We start from the raw sequence: 19,647 nt of genomic DNA, 5'->3' as shown, positions 1-19,647 counted from the left end.
AAAATCTCCTTAAACTGATAAGCAACTTCAGCAAAGTCTCAGGATACAATATAAATGTGCAGAAATCACAAGCATTTTTATACACCAACAACAGACTAACAGACAGCCAAATCATGAGCAAACTCCCATTCACAATTGCTACAAAGAGAATAAAATACCTAGGAATACAACTAAAAAAGGATGTAAAGGACCTCTTCAAGGAGAACTACAAACCACTGCTCAAGGAAATAAGAGAGGACACAAACAGATGGAGAAACATTCCATGCTCATGGTTAGGAAGAATCAATATTGTGAAAATGGCCATACTGCCCTAAGTAATATATATATTCAGTGCTATCTCCAACAAGCTACCTAAGACCCTATTCACAGAACTGGAAAAAACCACCTTCAACTTTATATGGAACTAAAAGAGAGCCCACATAGCCAAGACAATCCTAAGCAAAAAGAACAAAGCTGGAGGTATCATGCTACCTGACTTCAAACTATTCTACAAGGCTACAGTAATCAAAACAGCATGGCACTGGTATCAATACAGAGATATAGACCAATGGAGCAGAACAGAGGCCCTGGAGGCAAAGCCACAAATCTACAACCAGCTGATCTTTGACAAACCTGACAGAAACAAGCAATGGGGAAAGGATTCCCTGTTTAATCAATGGTGTTGGGAAAACTGGCTAGTCATGTGCAGAAAGCAGAAACTGGACCCCTTTCTGACACTTTACACTAAAATTAACTCCAGATGGATTAAAGACTTAAACATAAGATCTAACACCATAAAAACCGTAGAAGAAAACCTAGGCAAAACCATTCAGGACATAGGCATAAACAAGGACTTCATGACTAAAACACCAAAGGCATTGCCAACAAAAGCCAAAATGGACAAATGGGATCTAATTAAACTCCAGAGCTTCTGTACAGCAAAAGAAACAATCATTGGAGTGAACCAGCAATCAACAGAATGGAAAAAAATTTTGCAATCTTCCCATCTGACAAAGAGCTAATATGAAGAATCTACAAATAACTAAAACAGATTTACAGGAAAAAAACAACCCCATCCAAAAGTGGGTGAAGGATATGAACACACAATTCTCAAAAGAAGACATGTATGAAGCCAACATACATGAAAAAATGGTCATCGTCACTGATTATTAGAGAAATGCAAATCAAACCACATTGAGATACCATCTCATGCCAGTTAGAATGGCGATCATTAAAAATCTGGAGACAACAGATGCTGGAGAGGATGTGGAGAAATAGGAACACTTTTACACTGTTGGTGGGAGTGCAAACTAGTTTAACGATTGTGGAAGACAGTGTGGCGCTTCCTCAAGGACCTAGAAATAGAAATTCCATTTGACCCAGCAATCCCATAACTAGGTATATACCCAAAATATTATAAATCTTTTATAAAGACACATGTACATGCATGTTCATAGCGGCACTGTTTACAATAGGAAAGACCTGGAACCAACCAAAATGCCCATCGACAACAGACTGGACAAGGAAAATGTGGCACATATACACCATGGAATACTATGCAGCCATAAAAAATGATGAGTTTGTGTCCTTTGTAGGGACATGGATGAATCTGGAAACCATCATTCTCAGCAAACTGACACAAGAACAGAAAATCAAACACCTCATGTTCTCACTCATAGGTGGTTGATGAACAATGAGAACACTTGGACACAGGGAGGGGAGCATCAAACACTGGGGTCTGTTGGGGGGAACAAGGGAGGGGCAGCGTGGGGGGGTAGGGAGGTCAGAGAGGGATAATATGGGGAGAAATGCCAGATGTAGGTGACGGTTGGATGGAAGTAGCAAACCATATTGCCATGTGTGTACCTATGCAACAATCCTGTATGTTCTGCACAAGTACCCCAGAACCTAAAGTGCAATTTAAAAAAAAGAATTATCAATAACTTTCCAAGTTATTTGTTTTTACAAGCACATATTTATTGAACAGTTTACACTTCTGATAATCTTAATGCCTGATTCAAAGGAATTATTCATATATCAAAGTAGGAATGTAGAAAATGTCAAAAAGAAAGTAAGATTTTTACTTTTCAGCTATAAAACTTAAACCTACATTGCAGCTTCACACTTCCCACCTGAGCCACGCATTCTGAAACTGGTGTAGAGGATTGGTGGTGACTGGGAAGCCGTCATACCTACTGTGTACCAGTTACTGTGCCAGTCACTTTTGTATACCCTCTGATTTAATGAGCTCTTAGTTCAGAATTCTCTTCACTTGAAAATGAGGAAATCATCTCAACGTCCAGTTGAGTGGGCTGATCCCTGAATTGGCACCGTCTGTCTACAGGGTCCACACTTTGCCCAAGGTTCCTGAAGCATGAACGTAACCCAGGCTACCACTTGGAAGCTGAGTTCCCGGTACCACCAGGGGAATATCTTTTTGACAGAGACTGCCAGGTGTCTGCCTAAATTCCTCTTTTCTCTGTTTCCTAGGCCTCTACTCAGGCGGCATTACTGAAGCTCCCTCAAAGGTATGTATGGCCAAATGAGGGAGGCCTAGCTTAAGGATCTTAGCAGTGTGGGAAATTTCTGGGCCGGGATCATATGAAAGATGCATGCCTTGCTTATAATTTCATTTCCCTCTGCCGGCTGGATCCTGGATGTGGGGACTGAGCTTGACCATGGAGATATGGACAAGGCCCAGTGGGATAATAAAGGCAAAGGATACAAATACCTCTCAGAAAATAACAACCGCCCCCCTGAAATGCCACCCCCGGCAAGAATTACGCTGCAGCTGTGTAGGAGCCACTTGTTACATTTTTGGCTTGACTGTTACAGCAGTTTAGTCTACAATAACCAGAACAAACTTTTTAGAGGCCTCAGATCCTGAGGATCCGTCCTGGGAGAGCCAAGGACTGAGACATGAGTGCAAATGCCGTCCTAGCCACCTCCACCCGCAAGAAGATGACCGAAACTTCACATTTACAAAGCACAGGAAAGTTAGGAGGATCCGTCCTGAAGTGCTGGCTAGTGAGTCTAGATTTTAGAATCAAAGAATTGACAGAAAGAGCCCTGTATGTTTTCGGGACACTGTGTTGAAGCTCGGGAAACCAGCCCTCACAGAGCTGGGGGAGGGCTTCTGGGAAGGCTACAGTACAAGGTGTGTCTTGGGAGCATCCGGTAGTTTAACAACGTGGAGCAGAACTTATGTACAGAGGGCTCATGTTCAGTAGGCCTTTTCTGAATTTGGGGGTGCCAAGTATTTAAAAACTATTTCAGAATCGAGAAGGTGGTTGTTACAGGCTGAAATGTATCCCCCCAACTCTATTTGGCAATAGAGTCTTCATTTATTTTTATTTTGTGAGACAGAGTTTTGCTCTTGTGCAGGCTGGAGTGCAATGGCACAATCTGAGCTCACTGCAACCTCTGCCTATCAGGTTCAAGTGACTCTCCTGCCTCAGCCTGCTGAGTAGCTGGGATTATAGGCACCCCTACCACGCCCGACTAATTTTTGTAATTTTAGTAGAGACGAGGTTTCACCATGTTGGTTGGGCTGGTCTTGAACTCCTGACCTCAGGCGATCCACCTGCCTCGGTCTCCCAAAGTGCTGGGATTTTAGGCGTGAGCAACCACGCCAGGCCAGCAATAGGGCCATTAAAGAGGTAACGTGAGGCCATTAATGTAGGTCTTAACCCAATCTGACTGGTGTTCTCAGAAAACAAGGAATTGAGGACAGCAGGAAGATAGACCACGGGAAGACACAGGGAAGATGACATCTACCAGCAAAGGAGAGAGGCTTCAGGAGAAACCAACCCTGCTGACCCCTTGATTTCTGACTTCCAGCCTCCAGAGCTGTGGGAACATACACTCCTGTTAGCTACCCAGGCTGTGGTATTTTGTCATGGCAGCCTGGGTAAACTGAGACAGTGGTCAATTACAAGAGCACTGCTGTGCTTGAGCCAGAAGAAAGAGCTGTCACAGGCAGCAGCTTGGGGAGGGGTTAGGAATGATGCCAGGGAAGTAAGTAAGATCACTTCTTTGAATGCTGTTCTTATTCCTCCTTCCTGCTGTTTCTCCACTGCCTTTCACAGTGTTTCCCTCCATAAGTATATAATTCCCACGCTTGTGATTTCTAGTAAAGCCTCAAAAAGCAGAAAATACAAGAAATATAATTTTTCCAAACACCTCAGTAGAATTAGTGAAGGAACCTGTGAGATCACCTGGAGGGCATTCAGGCCTTGCTGGAAATAAACAAGACAATTACTTGGTTTGGGTATTCGGTATTTATGTTCATCTTGACATTAGAATATTAAACCACTCCTCCTCTTGCTAACTTGGTATGCAGTTAAAACATTAAATTCTCTCAGTGTCCTGCTTTGGAGCCAAACGGTATAAACCCTCATAAATATGTAAATCAACCCCTCTAAGCACATTATTAATTATTTCAAAGATAGCTGGAGGTCACCAGCTCATAGCAATTTCTATACATGAAGTCTCATTAACACCAGACACCGCACAGGGAGGAAGAATAAAGTTTTATCACAGTTATCGTGTGTGAGTGTGTGTGTGTGTGTGTGTGCACGCGCGCGCGCATGTGTGTGTCTAAGTGGCCAAAGTAACACACAGTACTGAATGTGGCAACACCAGGCTCTGAATAGATGCCTGCTGCGGGTGATGATGGTGGCGGCAGTGATGAAGGAACTGAATCTACAGCTAGTACTTTTTTTTTGACCTGTCTAAACCAGGAAGAATATATTTAAAATCCAAAGAGATTTCAGCCTCAAATACACTTAAAGTTTTTCAGCACCCACATGGCCTTGCTTTCTTCTGGAATAAAGTTCTGACTAGCTGCAAAAATCTGTAGCTCAGGAAGATCTACCACACATCTCATTCCTGTGACCCCGCAGAGATCACAGACCGTGTTGCTCCCTGTGTCTCTAACACTGCGCACGGCCGAGCGGCTCTTTGGCTGCTGTAGGTCAGCTTCATTTAGGTGATTCTCAGCAATCGGCATGTTCTGACATTGGCCGTGGGGGTCGCTGAGGTGGAACCACCCAGAGCACCAAATGTGAAGCAGTTGATGGCGGTGGATACAACACTGACAAATAAAGGAGGGTATTTAACGCAGTGAGCTCTGCTTTTTAAAATTCATCAAACAAATACAAGACTCCCTCTCACCAAAGCGCAATAAAATGATCTTGTCATCCGAGCATTTCTTCTTGGTCACTATTACAGTTGCTTTTAAATCTCTGACTGTAAGCTCTATCTGATGAAAAAGATGATAAACTACTTTCACACCCAATAACACACATCCCTCAACCCAATGAGGAAGACAGCCATTATCTAGTGTGATTAACAAAATACATATATATAACAAAAATAAGAATGAAAAATCCTCGAACTTTGGAATAATTTGCACATGTATTCAGAGGTTCAGGACTAGGAGTATTACTGGAATTCAGATGGCTCTGGAGAAGAAAATTTGGCAAAATCTTTCAAGCACTAGTTTGACAGTGAAAAGCAGGCAAATGCTTATTTAGGGATCCATATATAGATGGTAAAGCTGTAAAGAAAAGCAGATAGTGATTAAGATCAGATAGTAGTTACATCTAGACAGGCCGAGGAGGCGGCCACGGAGGGGGTCACACAGAGGCTTCTGCGCTGCGGGTTCACACTCTCTGATCCAGGTGGTGGTTACTGAGCTTTACTATAACTATGAGAATCTATACTATACAAGTGCTGTAAGTGCTCTTGCATATGCATACTGTGGCTCATACGAGATTCAAGAATACATCGAACCATTTAAAATGATATATCTAAAGGTCAATTAGTATTTTATTGACTACTATTAGAAGCCCCCCAGCCTCAGGAGGTGCCCACTCTAATGATAATGCAGAATGCATACATTCAAAAATTGCACCAATTGCTGACGAGGGGGCGAAAGGAATTCAGGTCGTTCTGTCTATTTATCTATGTATCTTTTATCTGGTGATCAACCCATCCATCTCTTCATCTCTCCATCTACCTATCTACACACACATACCACACACAAACACACACTAAAAAGAAGAAATCCTACAGACAGCTGTTTTGAGCCACTTTTGCAGCTATCTTAAGCACTGACAGACATCTTTCTACATCTCTTTGAATAAGGAATAAATTTATACTTAAAAACTGTTTGCGTTTGCCCTCAAAAACAAAGGCAGAATGTGCTTTTTAAGAGTTTTTGGCAGAAATGGAGGAAAAAAATTTTTTTATTTTCTCTGTTAGCAATTCAGAACATTCCCACCTTATTTCTGTTTTCTCAAATGTTATTTTATCTTTAAACACTTAAAAAGATGCAAAAAAAAAAAAAAAAAGAAGAAAGAAGTGAGTTTGGAGAGTAGAAATTCAAGGAAAGTAAGAACCAGGGTCAAAGTTCACTTGGCGTTCCTCCCAGAGGAAGCCAGTGGTGCCGCTGGTGCTGTTTCAAATGGGAATCACGCCATCTGTAATCCACTAAAGACACACGCATGTAGCAAGCAAACGTGAAATTCTGTTGTCTTCTCTCAAGTAGAATTCTATAAAGGCAGCATTTCCAAGGCCAAACAGATGACGGAACAGACAGTGCCTTGTTGATGCAGCTAGACCGAGCTCTGCAACACCATCAATTTTGTCCTATAGATCTTTTTCTGGTCCTTGTCCATGTACCTGTCACTCCTTATAATGAAGTCAGTTGATTGAGTGTTGTTCTTCTTGCAAGCAGAGAGGGTAAATCTCAGAAGCCATTCAATAAATTTTACGTATCACCCTTGTCTCCACCAGTGTGAGATGCTGCCATGCGTTGAGAACCCGTTTGCTTTTTATCCTTGGCACAGGGCCAGGCCATGTTTCCTACCCCATCCCTTCTACTTCCTGAACACACACACATACGGCATGGCTAGGCAGAGCCGTGTGGCTGAGTTCTGGCACAAGGAACATGGAAAGAAGTGACATGTTCCATTTAAAGGCCTGGGATCGAAACCTGAATCTCCAGTGTGGTGTGCTGCTAGCTCTTCCTCTGCCACCTGGCCCCATCAACAGGATCCAGCCAAGACACAGTGTCTACTGTGGGTGACAGAACCACGGGACGGCAGGAGTCGGGGCCTGGTTCGCTGAATGATGGAGTGGAGCAGGGGACCCTCAGCCAACCCACAATGGACCATGACATGAGAGGAGATCAACCCTGACCTTGTTCAGCCACCGCAATTCCAGTGTTGCTTTGGTTACAGAAGTTAGACCATTACCCTGACTTTACACTGCCTTATGCATCCATTCAGAGGAAAACTGTCGAAATTGCTAAATCATTCCCCAAAATAAAACAGGAAGGAGTTTAAACTCAGGAACTTAGGAAGTTTGATTTAATTTCAATTAATTTGGAGGCAGAAAGAACTTCGACCTTGGACAGCAAACACATCAGGAGTTAAGTTTCGATGTGGCTTCAATCCTGGTACCACCATTTCACAGTGGCAACTGCAGTTATGCAAGGTCCAGGAGCTAGAAAGAGAATGGGCTGTGCATTCCAGAGAGGCAGGCAAACAGACAGACAGACACATGGAGACTGTGTGGGGACAGGCTTCTGGGTAGTTTGTTAATGTTTTAAAGCTTATAATACGGATTGCCAAATTGCTTTTTGGAAATATATGAATTTATATTCTTATGTCTTGTGAACATGTGTTCATCATTTTGTATTTTATGCTTTAAGTTAACAAATTTGTTTTCAAGACAGGTTCTCACTCAGTCACTGAGGCTGGAGCACAATGGCACGATCATGGCTTGCTGCAGCCTCAGCCTCCCAGGCTCAAGCCATCCTCCCGCCTCAGCTTCCCAAGTAGCTAAGACTGCAGACGCACTCCAACACACTGACCTAATATTTTATTTTTTTGTAGAAAAGGTGTCTCCCTATATTGCACCAGGCTAGCTCAAATTTCTGGGTTTAAGTGATTCACATAGCCCTCCCAAAGTGCAGGATCACAGGCTTGAGCCACAGCACCCGACCTAAGTCAGCAATTCTTTGACAACTAATTACGTTGAATTTTTAATATGTGTGTTGGCCATTTGCATATATTATTTGGTAACTCATCTTTTAATATATTTCCCTAGTTTTCCAATGTGTTTTAGGAATTACACTGACATGATTACTTGTATTTAGGAGAGCAATGTTCAAAAGCCAAAAAATAGTCCTTCGTATTAGATTTTGTTTCACTCCCTAAACAGGTGCCTGCAACCCAGGGTTCTTGACTCGCTAGGCATCAAGAGTATCTCTGCATCTAAAACAGATCAGACCCCTCTGTCTCATGCTGCACTATTACTGACAACAACCGAGACCCACAGCAAACTAGAGTTGGTAAGCTGACATAACAGATGAAAACTAGAATTACATGAAAAGGGACCTGGGAGCACAACAGCAAAACAAAACATAAAAGGCAAAAACAAGCAAAACAGATGTACTTGGATGGTACTAATGGTGAGGCCAGTGGCATGTCATAGGGAAGCTGGGAAGCTCCCCCCTCAGCCCCCTAGGACTACAGAAAATCTGCGCTGCCAGGGCTTATGAAGAACAAGTAGTAAGTGCACTTTGCATAGTACCCATCATATAGAGTCTACAGCAGCACTCTCAACAAATCAGCCTAAATACATGAAGCTCCACCAAGTTGTGTGTGTGCTACTCAGTGTTAAAGGGAGATGCAGAGGGTGCTTTGTCGTTTCAGAATAATCCTGAGCACAGACTGCTAGTAAAAGCCGGTATAGCAAAAAGACAGCAAACCTTTCGGGATAATTATAAAGTTTTTACCAAGGCCAATAGCTTCAGGTAAGAGTTTGTCAGAGGTTCTGGAAATGGGCTGTTTTGGCCACGTCTGTCAATCTTATTTGCAACTTCATCAAAATCTATTGAAAAATCCATGCTAGCTAGCAAGTCAAATCACTACAGATGAAATACAAATGGGCAGAGGGAGTATTTTTGCATTTACGAATGCTACAGACTCCCACAGAAAATACCTTGTTGCTTACAGAATGCTCACTCCTGTAGGAGTTTGTTACAGTGGGGCCTGTAACAAACACTTGTGCCTAACCTAAAAGGTTACCATTTAATTGGTCTGAGGCATGGCCTTGGCATTGCGATCTTTAAAAACTTCTATGTGACTAAAGAGCATATCTGGGGCTGAGGACCATGGCGTAGGGAAAAGCCCTGCTTATCTCTAGCAGTGTGCAGAGCAGCAGGGACACGGAGCTCTGGAGCCAACTGTATCTGGGTTGAACACTCAGCTTTCCTTGTCCTAACTCTGTGATCCTGATTGCTTAATCATAGGGAGCCTTTACTTCTTCCTCTGTACAAATAAGAACGAATACGAAACAGTGCCAATAAATTAGAAATGTTCTTTTCTTGATCTTCTTCCCATAGGACTTTTAAAGGTATCATAGTTCAACTGCCGATGCAGGCTTGTGTATTCACACCATGATTAGGAACACATGTTCTAGAGCCACAAATCTCAGGCTTTGTACAACAGCATGTGCAATTTAACGAACTTCTATGAGGCTCCATTCCTTCATGTATAAAAATGAGAATAGTAATAACATCCTTCCCAACAGGGCTTTGTGGATATTCAGTGGATGTTTATGTGTAAGCACTAAGAGTGACACCATATTTATAGCAAGCCCTCACTAATCATTACCCATTTTTGAATCTTAGGGAAATAGAATTTCATATCCTACCCTTAGAAAATATAACACAATCTCTGGTAAAATAAAGAGTTCACACTAGGAGAGCAAAGTTTCTACTTGGAAGGTATTTTAAGCCAGTTTTAATTACTCATCATCATAATTTTGTCAATGAAAAAGACTGGTGGTTCATTGTTGACTAGGCATACCTTGAAAAACGTGTATGTCCAAAACTGAGCTTTGAAGGTGTTTAGCTTAAGTTGTTTGAAAGAGATACAAAAAACTAGATTATGGAAACAAAAAAGAACATCTTATTACGTACATCTTGATAGTAAGAGGTATTAGATATTTATCTAGAAATGAATATATACAGATACTGTTAACAAGACATATGGTGGATGAGACCAGTGTAATTTGGAAAATAGCTTGCTAGCTCTACATATTCTCTTTCTCTCTCTCTCTTTATATATAGGCATATACGTGTGTGTGTGTGTGTGTGTGTGTGTGTGTGTGTGTGTGTGTATACATACTTACAGGCACTAGATATGTATGTATGTATAACCTGTGTTCCTAATCACTGTGTAAATATATAAGCTTGCCCTAACAGTTAAACTATGACACCTTTTAAAGTTCTATAGGAAGAAAGTCAAGAAAATTATATTTCTAATTTACTGACATTATTTCATATTTAAACCAACTATGTGTGTGTGTATATATATATATATATATATATATATTCATTCACACACACACACATACACACACACATACAGACACATATATAAGAACTTATATGTTAAATATACATACATACATATATATGTATATATATTTTCAAAACCTTGAGATCAGTTTTCTGGGACTATTAACAGTAATTGGTTGATTTATGCACTGAGTTATAGGAAACAGCAACCTATAATTAAAGAAAGTCCAAATGCATATTTCTCTGTAAATATACACATAGATGCAGACATATACACGAACACAGAATGAATATGTTTACAGGAGTGCATGTTTAAATCACAACCAAAATACAAAAGCGAGTATACATTGTGTGCTTACCGCCTTCAGCATTTACCCAAAAGGTACTTCATAAGGCATTATTTTAATGTGTCCACATAAAATGATGCTATGGCATTATCCCCCTTCTACCTAAGATGAAACCTTGGCCTAGATTATATATATGGTTAAGATTCAGAGCCAGAATTTGAACCAGGTTTTTCTGAGGTGCTGTATATTACCCAGGATTTGTGCATAATAGTTCACTGGTTTAAGGGGGTAACATTAGGACTTATACAGGTATTATGGTAAATGTGAAAAGAACTGACCTCCACTAAGACTTAATGTACAGACTGATGTGAGTACCATCCCAGGACCTAGCCTATGTATTGGATGATCATACATCATGTATTGCAAAGGGGTGTCCCAAGGGAACAGGGAGTCCCACAGCCAGGCTTGTCAGTTACCTTTCAGCAGAAGGTCACCTGGGCTCGACTAAAAGAATAATGGATAACTTATCTCATTTTAATTAAATTAACTCTATTAAAACAGATAAGTGACTTAAAAATAATCCTTCAAAGAAACCATTAATTAAAGATAGAACTAATAATCTAAACACGAGGAAAACGAGAAGAAGGCCGCACTGACCATGTGTGTACCTAAGTGAACGTCAGTGTGATCATAAAACAGGCTCCGCGATATCAGCCAGCGAGAGTCGGAAGCCACTGCATTGAGCAAGACACTGAAAAACTAAGCAAGTAATAAACAAAATGAGTGTCTCTATTGAGCGAATATTAAAGAAAATCCAGTTTGTTCTTGACAAACTCTGTGACAACTGAACGTTTCTTTCTGCGTAATGTAGGGAAACATTATAATTGGATATACAGTTTTTAAAAAGGTTGAAATAATACATGCTAAACAGTATTGGGACAAACCGAACCATATTTTCTTATGAGTGAGTACTTACGGAGATACATATTAAAACACTGTTGAAGATCGGAGAAATGGGGACGGAACTGAACCTGTGGGGGATTTACTACACAGCTGAATCACAGCACACTTGCTTCTGGCTTGTCTCAGCGTCCGGTTACTTGCTCATATTTTAAAGAGCAAAACATACAAATATGTAACTTTTTGTGCTTGTTGTTATTAAACATTAAAGAAAAGACGGGAATATAAGTTCTCAATAGCAACTGGCCTTTTAAAAAATAAAAGCAAATTTCTATGAGTATTATATTTAGGTAACCAGTGATGAAGTGGCCACATTCACAAAAAATATGTAAAAGGATTCCAAAGAAACTTTGCAAAACAACATCTTATAATCCATCCCATTCATCCTCTGCCTAACTCCCTATTAAAACCAAGAAGTTGAACCCAGCAGTGCATAAGATTCTGAGGATGGCACTGGCATATTGAATTTAATAATAAAAAAGTCTAAAAGGTATTTAAAACACAATTAATATATAGTAGAATTCATATAACGCATTTTAACAAGATAGAGCTAGACCATGCAAAGCCTTTTTGCAAGGAGGTTGTTAGTTATCTCATGGCAAAGAACCAGCAAAACTGAAGTTAATTTACAGACATTCTTTCCAAAGATACAAATGATCCAATTTTGCTAACTTTTTCTGTGACTATAAGGGGCCGTCAACAGTGTGCTATGTAGAAAATATTTTTGAAAAGAATATATTTACTTAACCTGTCCCTGAAAGATAAGGTGATGTTTTCAACATGACTGAGAAAAAGAAATGCAAGAGGATCTTAAACATTTGAAAAGATGCTCAACTTTGTTTAAAATTAAAAAGAAAAACACAGCCAACTACATAGAATACCATTTGTCAAATATATGATTAGAAACAAAGCAAAAGCCTTTCGGCTCCCCTGTTGGGGAGGAAGTGGAGGGCCTGATCTCTGCACTTCGCAGGTGACACTGCTGGTGGGCATGGAAAGCCCACCACTACTGGGAGGGGAATTTGGAAACAGTAAAAGAAACATTTTCCCTTTGGTGCAGTAACCCCTCTTCTAGCGAGCAGATCTCAGTAATACTCTGACAACAATATGAAAACATGGGTGCACACACATCTATTAGTTGTAGCAATATTAATAGTAAAAAATGAAAACTGGCCGGGCATGGTGGCTCACGCCTGTAATCCCAGTACTTTTGGAGGCTGAGGCGGGTGGATCACTTGAGGTCACCTGGCCAGCATGGTGAAACCTCGTCTTCACTAAAGATACGAAAACTAGCCAGGCATAGTGGCGCATGCCTATAATTCCAGCTACTGGGGTTGGGAGGATAGGGGGCTGAGGCAGGGGGATGGCTTGAATCTGGGAGACGGGGGGCTGCAGTGAACTGAGATTGTGCCACTGCATGACAGCCTGGGAAACACAGTGAAACTCCATCTCAAATAAAATAAAATAAAATAAAAATAAAAAATAAAAAACTTAGTGTTCACTAATAAGCAAAAAGTAAGGTATACCTACATAAAGAAATTCAATGATGCTATATATTTTCAAATGGAAGAAAATATCTAGATCAGACTAGGAAATGATCTTTAAAATATATGCTGTAGAGTGAAAAAAGCAAGATGAAGAAAAATGTGCATAATCTACTTCTTACTTAAGAAGGTAACGCATCTATATCATTATAGTTCATCATCTATATCATCTATAGTTTACCTATTTTGAAAACAGGTGATTGTTTTAAATAAAGGTTTACCTTTGGGAGAGAAAAGATATATTGAAGAGAATACAGATAAAGGATATACTTTTTTGAATATAGCATGTTTTGTAGCTTTAGCTTTGGAATAATAGAAATATTTTACATATTATAAAAGCAAAATAAATTTAAAAGCAATGAAAGGGCAGGCGTGGTGGCTTATGTCTGTAATCCCAGCACTTTGGGAAGCCAAGGTGGGTGGATCACCTGAGGTCAGGAGTTCGAGACCAGCCTGGCTAACATGCGAAATCCTGTCTCTACTAAAAATACAAAAATTAGCAGGGTATGGGGGCATGCACCTGTAGTCCCAGCTACTTGTGAGGCAGAAGCAGGAGAGTCGCTTGAACCCAGAAGGATGAGGTTGCAGTGAGCTAAGATCGTATCACTGCACTCCAGCTTGGGTGACAGAGCAAGACTTTATTTCAACAACAAAATTAAAAAAATAGAAGCAACAAGAAATATGCATTCAATTGATGACATAACTATACATTAACTTATATGAGTTTTATATCCCTATAAGGATACACCCTAATGACAAACTGTAAAAATGTTAACATTGTTTTCAGTAATCATACTTGGGTGATGTGTTGATACTGTAATACTGATACTATTGTGGATGCATTCCAAAGTTAGGCAAATGAGTAGTTTTGCTGGTATCACTCAGTAACAGAATTTTGCTAAAAGTGAAAGAAACAACAGTTGTAACATTGGTGACTTTTCCATGAAAATCTGATAACACTGGATTTGAACTGAAAATGTTAGTATAACTAATATTACAGTGTTTACTTAAAAAAATGTCTCCTAGCTTGATCAACTAGGCCTAGAAACAGTAATCATACAGTGACAATGAGCATCCAAGTACCAAGACTTCTCAATACTATTTCCTACTAAAGGGAGCCAGAGCTCCCGAGAAAAATGGCTGATTACAGGTTGTTGGGCAAGAAATACAAGAAAGGTATGGAACATCTTGTAACACTACAAACCCTGACTGATGGGTGCAGGAAGTTTCACTGTAGTATTTTTTCTTACTTTTATGTGTTTGAAATTGTCTAAAATAAAAAGACACACTTTAAAAGAAAATGAGTTCAAAATGAACTGATAACTAAGACAGAGTATGAAGAAAAGACTTGAAAATATATGTTTAGAAGTGTTTCCATTGTTTGTGGCTTCGTGAAGGAAGAAGGTTTACCAAAACAAAATTGTTGCATTAAAAGCACTGTAGTTTTCCAATCTGTAAATAGTCACTTTGCTGGATTTTGAATGCTTTTGTTTAAAATAAAGGCACAATAACTTTCAAAAACAGGCTTTCCTTAGAATACATTAACATATATTATATGAATCTTAATTTTTAAAATTATTGCTTTATTGGTAGATATGCTTAAAAATGAGAATCATAATTTACAAAGTCAGCAAAGCAACTAGTTTATTCCATTTGGATTTTTTAATCATTTCGAGGTATATTTTTTAGCTATGATTGACATTAAAACTAAGCCTTGAAATAAACTGAACTTAAAACTTCACCGTTGAGTCAAGGTATCTCATAGTTTCAAATTAAGTTTTCAAGAATTAATGAAATGTATTTAATCACATTGCAGTCATTTGCATATAGAGAGAGGTAGTAACTTTACTTCATTCCAGGTACATAAATTACCTCAAAGCAGATCAATGTAAACATAAGAGGTAAGCTATTGGAAGAAAATATCGAAGTGAATCGTCATGATCTCAGGTATGGCAATGGAGCGTTTTATTTGACACCAAAAGCATTAGCAACAACAACAACAACAAAAACAGATAAATTGAATTTCATCAAAAGTAGAAACTTTTGTTCATCAAAAGACATTATGAACAAAATAATGAGACAACCTACAGAATGGGAGAAATACGTGCATTTCATACATCTGATGAGGATCCAGTATCCAGAATATATAAAGAACTCTTAGAACTCAACAACAAAAGCATGAACAACTCAATTTAAAAATGAGCAGAGAAAGGACTGGAACAGACATTCCTATAAAGAAGATACATGACTACAAGCATATGAGAAGATAATCAACATCACAGCCATTAAAGAAATGAAAATCAAATCCACAACAAGACACCACTTCACACTTACTAGGGTGACTAGTTAGAAACAATAACAAGTGATGGCAAGGAGGTGGAGAAATAGAAACGCTTGGACGTTGCTACACTGCTGGTGACAATATTAAATGGTACAGCATCTGCTGAACACAGTGGGAAGTTCTCCTAAAGGTGAAACTTAGAATTCTGCTTCTCGGTATATATCCAAGATAAATGAAAGCAAATGTCCACACAGAAACTTATATATGAATGTTTATAGCAGCATTATTCATAATAACCAAAAAGATGGAGACAACACAAATGCCCATCAGCAAGTGAATGGATACACAAATTGTGGGGTATCCACACAATGGAATATTATTCAGCCATAAAGAGGAAAGAAATATTGATACGTGCTACAACTTGAATAAACCTCAAATACATTATGCTAAGTGAAATAAGGCAGACATGAAAGGTCTCCTATTGTATGATTTCTTTTATGGGAAATATCTAGAATAGACAAATCCATAGAGAAGAAAGTGATTGGTGGTGGCCGGGCTGGGACGGGGGTCAAGGGCAGTGATTACTTGGGTAGGAGGTGTTTAAAAACAGTTCTGAAGCCAGACAGAGGTAGTGCTTGTGCAACCTTGCGAATGCCCTAAATGCCACTGAATTGTACACTTTAAAATGGTTAATTGGTTGTCACATGAATTTCACTTCAATAAAAATGTATGTATATAATAAAAGTATAGTACAAGTAAAGGGTGCTTTGTCATGTTAAAAGATAAAATATTAAATAGTTCAGGTTTATCTCATTCTTCTTTGTTTTTCATATATGCTATTTTATGTATATTGGGTATGTGTTCAACATTTTGGGCGATAGAGATATATAATTTAAAAATTAGGTTATACTGGTTTAGTTCCAGGGTAAAAAATCTAGAACATGGAGCATGACTCTGACCCACAGAAAAACTTAGTATACCTTGGCTGAATAATATTTTCAAACTTATTTTCAATGCCTTTATGCAAGGTATGCATTTTCCAGTTCAACGTAATTCCTTCATTCCCCAGAATTTTATATCTTTTGTGATCCAAACATTACTGTTTCATACCCAGCAATGATCAAATTTAAATTTTCAACTCCTCTGCTAGGGTTTACATGTATCTAAGACCGTTTTACAACAGCCCTTCTTCTGTTCATTAGTATTAGAGATGAAGAGAAAACATGCTAGACTTACCCACACAAGGCAGGGAGTAGCCCAGTTGAGGGTCGTGAACAAACTGCCGATCGTTGAGTCTTGTCACACAGTATAAGTGGAAACAGTCTAAGCAAATCACGTGGCGGGAGTTGCACTGGAAAACCAGGACGGGGCTCCTGCAGAGAGAAAGGAAGATGTTTCCTCTAGTACCTGCCAGTGTGGAAAGGCGGCACGTGCTTTAGAACAATTTCTGTAATCCTATAGGGTTGCGTAGAGTGCGCTCTGTGCAAAGATTGGAGCTGCTAAGCACGGAGCTCATATATACCGACACTATATTTTAAAAATTGAAAGCGCTCAATGAACTACATAGAACACTGATTCTCCTAATTTTATATATTTTTATGTTAACACATTTTTCCACGTTTTTATTAAACCTGAGCTAAAACATAATCTCTTTCTGGAAGTCTTCCCTGACTCAGAATTTCCAAATAACCTATCAAATCCACCTGTATAGATTTCTTTCTATTTTTTTTTTTGGTTTTTTGTTTTTTTCCTTTTTGTGGAGAATGGGGTCTCGCTATATTGCCCAGGCAGGTCTCGAACTCCTGGGCTCAAGCTATCCTCCCGCCTCTGCCTCCCTAAGAGCTGGGATTACAGGCGTGAGCCACAGCGCCCGGCATATAGATTTCTATTGATGTGTGATTACATCATAGTATTGATATCTTCTCCTCTCTTAGAGACTGTGATCTCCTTGAAAGTAGATCCTATGTTTCTATTGATATTCTAGGTATTCATCGTACTAGGCATTGTAAAGTTTTAAATGAATGTCTTAAAAACTTAGATCTTTAAAAATTTTTAAAAGATTTTTTTCTACAAGGTATTTTGAGGAAATCCAAAAATTTAGGACTTGTATAGAGCGATTTATTAGTACTCTCATAACCATAATTTGAGAAAATTCAACAGTGGGATAACAGATTTTCAAAATTCTGTATCCCACTTATTTTAAAGCAATGTATAATACAAAATAAAGTTGCCTGATAATTTAATTATAATTATAGTATAATAATGGAACCTGAATTTTCCCACAATCAAAAGAAAAATTACTATTGCATCAAACTAAAAATGTTAAACATTGTCTCACATTTTACTGGCAAATATAAAAGTAGAATTTAGGAATAAAAGGTTACCCCACAGGGATTCTTCTGCTGCAAGATTTTGTCTATTGTGCAATCTTGAAACCATCCAAATACTCAGTTTCTCAAATTATGGTTATAGTATTACTAATAAATCAATATATACAAGTCCTAAATTTTTTGATTCCCTTAAAATACTTTGTAAAAAAAAATCTTAAAAACCATGTACTTTTTACTGGAAAATGAACCACACAAGTTTATGTTAAACAGGAGACAAGCAGAATATATTAATTTGAAATTGGCCCAAAGGCAATTTTAATAGAAAGTTATTGGAGTCTATTTAGATAAGCCTATTTCCCATGTAATTATAACAGAATACAAATAAGCATGTTTATTTTATACCCAGTCCTTAACAGATATAAGAGCTCTTCAAAAGCCCCATTTCCAGAAAATTAGTATTATAAAAGATAATTTCTTAACACCTGAAAGATTTTCAAAATTCTGTTATCCCACTTATTTCAAAGCAACATGTAATATAAAACAAAGAAAATAAAATTCCTTGGTATTTTAATGCCGTGGATCTGTAAGTCATCAGTCAGCTTAATCTGAGCAAGAGTGCACCTGAATGTGATTAGGTATGCCTTTTCCTTTCCCCTCTCGGGACCGATTCAAGTCCTTCCTGGGTCTTCATTCCTATTTCCTGAATCTTAGTTAAGTAGGCACTATCTGTCCTTGGAACTTGCAAATTTTCCCTTTCTAACAAAGTTGCCCTTAAAGATAATAAAACATAATGCTTTCCTATTTCTATCCAAAGAGTCATTCACACACACATGCTCAAGTACATACATACTTTTTTCACTTTGTGACCCTATAAAGTTGCTGTATTTTACCTTTTTCTCTCACAGCTATTACGGGAAAAATATTCTCCATCTTGCTTTCAGCAACATGGTAGACTAAAACATTTACAGACCTCCCAATCTGCTACTAATGCAGAGAGAAAATATTAGGACATTTATGAAAATGTGCCTGTATATAACAAAGTTAAAAAGAAAGCTTAGAAATGATCCTGTAGAGGAGATATAAAGAAAACTTATAGAACCTAAATGGTCAGCCTACGAACTCCTGCCACAGTGGCCCACAAAGTCATGGGGTGCATGGGATACGGGCATCGGTGTAGCTTCTGCATTCTTTGCCATTCTTGTTAGAAAGAGTTCCCTCTCACATGGGTGGACAACAGCATATTTCTATGGTTTTCCCTTCTACTTTAATATAATCCAGCATGATTTAGACCACACATGGAACATCAACTGTCCTACTCTATTAATGACATCCTGCTATTTGGAAAAGATTAACAAAAAACAAGTACTACATTGTTGGCCATGGCGTGAAGTCAACCCTGTGTAGCTACAGGAGCCATTACATTCGGGAAAGTTTAGAGGCCCAAGCCTTGGGGCTTGGACTTGGACACCTTCTGAAACGTGTCCACCTTCCAAAATAAATAGTCCATCTTACCCATCATACAACTGGGAATGAAGCACAGAGAACTGCAGACGCAGTGGGTCCAGAGCTCTAGTTCTCATAGAGTGAAGTGCATCTTCCTAGGGACACAAGAAGAGTCCTACTGAAAACTAAGCTACAGCTGTTAACAGGCCACCTCAATCTCCTTGAACTAAGAATGTCTATGGCATGGTTGACATTGGAAGTGAAGACAGAGAGTCATGAAATTCCCTTGAAGAAACACTGCCCAGACACAGGCGTGGAATGCAACCTGGGAAGTGGGAATGTCATGTGTGTTTTTGCATGTCCTCTTCAGAAAAGAAAGACATTTACAAGTTACAGGGAGTCAAAAATGATAGATGAGTCATTCAGGAATTCTTTTTTTTGTTGG

At 39.0% G+C, this 19,647-nt stretch overlaps 1 protein-coding gene across 2 annotated transcripts in view; it reads right to left on the bottom strand.

Moving 5' to 3' along the window:
* Positions 1 to 19,647, bottom strand: part of PRKN (parkin RBR E3 ubiquitin protein ligase) — a 1,415,352-nt gene that overhangs the window by 425,535 nt on the left and 970,170 nt on the right. For both annotated transcript variants that reach the window (XM_017537276.2, XM_037741740.1), the window contains exon 7: positions 16,666 to 16,802. In XM_017537276.2, coding sequence (XP_017392765.1) covers positions 16,666 to 16,802 — 137 coding nt within the window. The remainder of the gene's footprint in view (positions 1 to 16,665; positions 16,803 to 19,647) is intronic.

This window comes from Cebus imitator, unplaced genomic scaffold, assembly GCF_001604975.1.
Source record: "Cebus imitator isolate Cc_AM_T3 unplaced genomic scaffold, Cebus_imitator-1.0 Scaffold6, whole genome shotgun sequence".
Lineage (NCBI taxonomy): Eukaryota > Metazoa > Chordata > Mammalia > Primates > Cebidae > Cebus > Cebus imitator.
This window is presented reverse-complemented; position numbering and strand designations above follow the sequence as displayed.